This window comes from Octopus bimaculoides, chromosome 8 (assembly GCF_001194135.2).
Source record: "Octopus bimaculoides isolate UCB-OBI-ISO-001 chromosome 8, ASM119413v2, whole genome shotgun sequence".
In the NCBI taxonomy this organism is placed as follows: Eukaryota; Metazoa; Mollusca; class Cephalopoda; order Octopoda; family Octopodidae; genus Octopus; species Octopus bimaculoides.
The window spans coordinates 91,128,386-91,133,197 of record NC_068988.1 but is presented as its reverse complement, the minus strand read 5'-3'; the positions used below and the strand labels follow the sequence as shown (position 1 = coordinate 91,133,197).

At 40.2% G+C, this 4,812-nt stretch overlaps 1 protein-coding gene across 2 annotated transcripts in view; it reads right to left on the bottom strand.

The window, feature by feature from the left end:
• The window catches only part of LOC106874582 (serine protease/ABC transporter B family protein tagB), a 25,957-nt gene that overhangs the window by 18,539 nt on the left and 2,606 nt on the right, over window positions 1-4,812 (bottom strand). For both annotated transcript variants that reach the window (XM_014922366.2, XM_014922367.2), the window contains exon 2: window positions 62-1,282. In XM_014922366.2, the coding sequence (XP_014777852.1) occupies window positions 62-1,139 (1,078 nt within the window). In that variant the 5' untranslated portion in view covers window positions 1,140-1,282. The remainder of the gene's footprint in view (window positions 1-61; window positions 1,283-4,812) is intronic.

Here is a 4,812-nt window from a genome sequence, read left to right as displayed (position 1 = left end):
TATATATATATATATGCAATCATAATCTTACAATCGTTGTAAGAGGGAAAAAATGACTCACCGTTGTATTGTTCTGTGCAGTTCGAAGAAGGCGTAAAATTGCCTGGACACTCGCAATATTCTTCGTATCGTAACAAAATACAATTGCCAATTGTACAGTTCCTGTGGCAAGGCTCAGAGCATAGATCTCCTGTCCACTGTGGTTTGCAACTACAGGATATATCTCCGTCCTTCTCGAACACACATAAACCATTGGCACATAGATCACAAATGTACTGTTCTCCGCCACTTAACTTACGGCACTGTAAACTACTGTTGTATTTTACACACGTTTCATCTCTTCCACAATGAGTCGAATTCATGGTACAGGTCTTGGGTGAAACAACTGGAGATTCAGAGGTCCCGTTGTTGTTGTTGTTGTTGTTGTTGTTGTTGTTGTTGTTGTTGTCAGTGTTGTTATTGTTGTCCATACGGCATTTGTATATTCTATCGTTACTGTCACGAAGGCACTTTCTACCGTTTCTACACGGTTTCAATACCGGATGGCAGGTCGCCGCTTTTATAATCAAGTCCACTGCTTTGTTAAAGGGTATAATTTGGGGGTTGAAGTTTCTGTTGTTGTAGTTACTGTCACTGCTGCTGCTGTTGCTGTCACTGTTGCTGCTGTTGATGATGGCACTATTGAAGTTATCACTGTAGCTTTCGTTGCTGTTAGTGATGCTGATGTTGCTGTGGTTGATGATGCTAGCGTCGATAGCATCGCTGCTGCTGCTACTGCTGTTGTTAATGTTCTTGCTGTCGCTAGTATTGTAGTTGACGGTGGTGACGCTCGTATTCATCTCATTGTTGTTGTTGTTGTCGTCAGTGTTGTTACTGTTGTCCATACGGCATTTGTATATTCTATCGTTACTGTCACGAAGGCACTTTCTACCGTTTCTACATGGTTTCAATACCGGATGGCAGGTCGCCGCTTTAATAATCAAATCCACCGTATTGTTAAAGGTTATAAATTTGGAGTTTAGGTTACTGATCATATTTCTTTTGTTGACGCTGTTGTTGACGATGAAGCTGCTAGTGTTGATATGTATCACACTTGCCATCAATGTAACAATATGTAACAATACAGCAGCTTCCTTCATAGTTTCTTTTACAAATATGATGCTATGTTGCTGCGATGTTGCTTGGTCAAGTGTACAACAGAGAATGAGGTGAGATTAGCATCAGATCCCGGTGCCAACCTATTAATGGAGCACTTCTCGATACAAAAAATCATCATATTACACTGAAAAACACAAAAGATACACAATTCATATTAATGGTGGAGCGGGTCGGTGTTGGGCTGGCGGTGGTGGTAGCGTGGGCGGTGGAAAATTGTATTCCGCACACGCGCGTACACGCACACACACACACACACACACACACACACACACACACACACACACACACACACACACACACACACACACACACACACATACTCGCAAAAGTGTATACACCGTTTAACAGCTAATAACTCAACTGTTAGACTTTAATCCATTAGAAATAATGAGGAAAACCAGGTTAAGCTTTGAACAAAGGAAGTTTAGCCAAAGCAACACTGAAACTTTCGAAATGCTGTTGAAGTGCAAAGATAGTTTCGGACAAAGTCTCAAACAAATCCACCTTCACGATATGTCATCACCCGAATTAGAGATAATTGAATCAGGTAGAACTATTTAGAATGCCTACTAGAAACGTCCCGGAACACTGCAACATCGACGAGCCCCACAAAGTAAGAAAGAATACTAGAAACTGTGCGGTAAGCGAGTTGTGCGATAGGGACTCAAAAATCAAGTGTCCATCGTATTTTGATACGTCACCATTGGTAAAATTTCATTCCAACGCAGATGATACAGACAGAGGAGTGAAATTTATATTACTTTAAACTATGAAATATCACTGTTTGTGATTCAAAGACTTGAGATGTCTTTAGAGAATTGTCTATATGTTTGCTAAAACTTTGAGATGTTCATAGATTTCTATATCTTAGCAATGCTATGCCCAACTTATCGACGCTCCTCTCAAAAATCCCCTTCCGTCCGACCCTAATTTTCCATCGTTTGTTGTCTGAAGAAATCAGGGGAGACAATATTGGGACCTCTAAGCCTTATCGTTATAATATAATTATAGAAATAATACTGAAACTATAGTAGTGAACAAGTAAACAATAAAGTAGAGATTATAGTAGTAATAGTGAAATTATAATAGTGAACAAGTAAATAATAGCCTAGAAAGATTAACATGTGTTGTGCAACCGTCGAGTCATCGGCATCTAAACCGGCAACCCCACTAAGCTTGCCTGGTGAGGAGGGTGGATTTTCGACACCCTGCGGGATTAAAAACAAAACCCGACAAAGGGCAGAGAAACTCAGAAGAGTCAATGGCCATTCAGAAAACGAGTAGACAGAACTCGTGAGCCTTGGTTAGCGGTCTGTCTAGGAGAAGGAACACTCTGATTTAAAACTGGGGTAGATAGGACTCCTTAGTAACAGTGATGACAACCAGTCAGTGTCCAACGGCTCCATGCCTGGGATGAATGCGAATGAACCGGGAATCGAGACCTAACTCCGGAGCAATATTTGGATGAAGATACGGGACCAACTGACGTTCGCCTGTCTCCTAGTGAGAGTCATGATCATGGTACCCAACACACAGAAATGTTAAGAAAACAGGACCAACTTATGGGTAGTAAGAGCTTTGCAGTCTTGGTTGACAATCTTACTAGAGATGGTGTCTCGATAAAAATACCGGTTGGTGGCTTGCCTTAAAACACAAACCTCAATGTTGAGTGAAAATGTCTAATAGAAATGTATCAAATAATGGTCTTGATGAGGCTAGAACCAAAAGTGAAAGCCTTTTGCCCGGCAGGTGGACTGTGGTTGAGCAGCGCAGGCCCGGTCGTCATCCAGAGACAGCTTGTACACAATGTCAGAGGCAGAGAAGAATACTTCACCAACAGATACGGTGCTCATCGAGGACAGAGAAATGAATGGCGGCAGTGAAGACGTAGAGCAAAGTGTAAATGTAAATTCATTCTCAGCAAATGAAGCAGAAGTAATGAGAAGAGCTATATCACAAGAGTACGATGATGACCAACAAGACATACTGAGGATGCTGTGTCGGTATATTAGAGAAGACCAGGATCAAGCACCCCCAAATCTGAAGTACATTGATCGACGCAAGCTCAAAGATAGATTAGGTCCTTGGGCTATTCTAGACAAGAAATATTACTGAAACTAACAAGATTATTTGAGCTGCAGCTACGGTTGCTGCAGATAGACTGGGATACAAAAGAAGAGAACAAACAGAACGCAAAGAAGCATGCTAACGTAGAAGAATTTGTGAGAAACAAAGTTAAAGAGACATTTAGGACAAGTTGATAGATTGAGTAGCGGGGAATTGCAGAACGAAAACATAAGAATAATGCTGGAGAGAACATATAGAATAAGAGATAAAAAAAAGTATGGTGTGATTTTGGAGGAATTGAAGCAAAGAGTAAAACTGGAAAGATATGGCAATAGAACAAAACAATTCAAGCAAAAAGATTGTTTGAAGCAAATCAGAAGAAACTGCTTCAGGAACTAGATGGGCAAATACACGTAACAATGAAACCGGATGCAGAGGAAAGCAGGGCATTCTGGGAAGGATCTGGGCCCAACCTCTAGAGCATAATGAGGAAGCAGAGTGGATGCATGAAGTCCAAGATAGTTTAAGAAATACAGAAGGCCAAGAAGACATGAAAATAACTACAGAAATTATGAAAAAAGCACTTAAGAAAATTCCCAAATTGGAAGAGTCCAGGATCGGATGAGGTCCAAGGTTACTGGATGAAGAAGCTGAGATGGATCCATGAAAGGATAGCGAAACAGCTAGATGAGTGCTTGCAGGAAGGTGCAGACTAGCAAAATCCTCTGGGATTTCCCACTCCAAACAGATCAGGTGCTACAGACCGGACCTAGTGGTGGTCGACAAGATGCACCACGTGTGCTATGTGGTTGATGCTACATACCCTTTTGACCCACGAATAGTCAAGAAGGAAGGCGAAAAAATAGATAAATACAAGTCTCATAAGCACAAAATAATCCGGATATGGAAAATGAAGAAGGCGAAGACAGTACCAATTATTGTTGGGTCCTTGGAAACAGTATCAGAAAGCATCGAGAGGAATATAAAGGAAATTGGAATAGAGTGCCCAGTAGAACCGTTACAAAAGGTTTGCCTCTAGGTACGGCTAGAATAATCAGGAAAGTATTAGGTAGCAGAAAAGAACGAGTAGCATGGTACCGTAGGTTGCAGGTAGCTAGCCCGCTACGCGTGCAAGACTCCAGGAGCTCCAACAAAACCTGTGATAAAAAGAAAATATAAATAATAATAATAATAATAATAATAATAATAATAATAATAATAATAATAATAATAATGGTTTCAAATTTTGCTACAAGGGCAACCGACTCATCCCTCCCCCCAAATGAGGGAGGGATGAGTCGATTACATAGAACCCAGTGTCATCGAGCCTGAAAGGATGAAAGGCGAGATCGACCTCGGCGGAATTTGAACTCAGAACGTAGCGACGGGCGAATTACCGCTAAGCGTGCTAACGATTCTGCTAGCTAGCTGACTTAATAATAATAATAATAATAATAATAATAATAATAATAATAATAATAATGATAATAATAATAATAATAATAATAATAATAATAATAATAATAATAATAATAATAATAGCCAGAGCAAGAAAAATATCAATAATATTCGCGAATATATCCAACT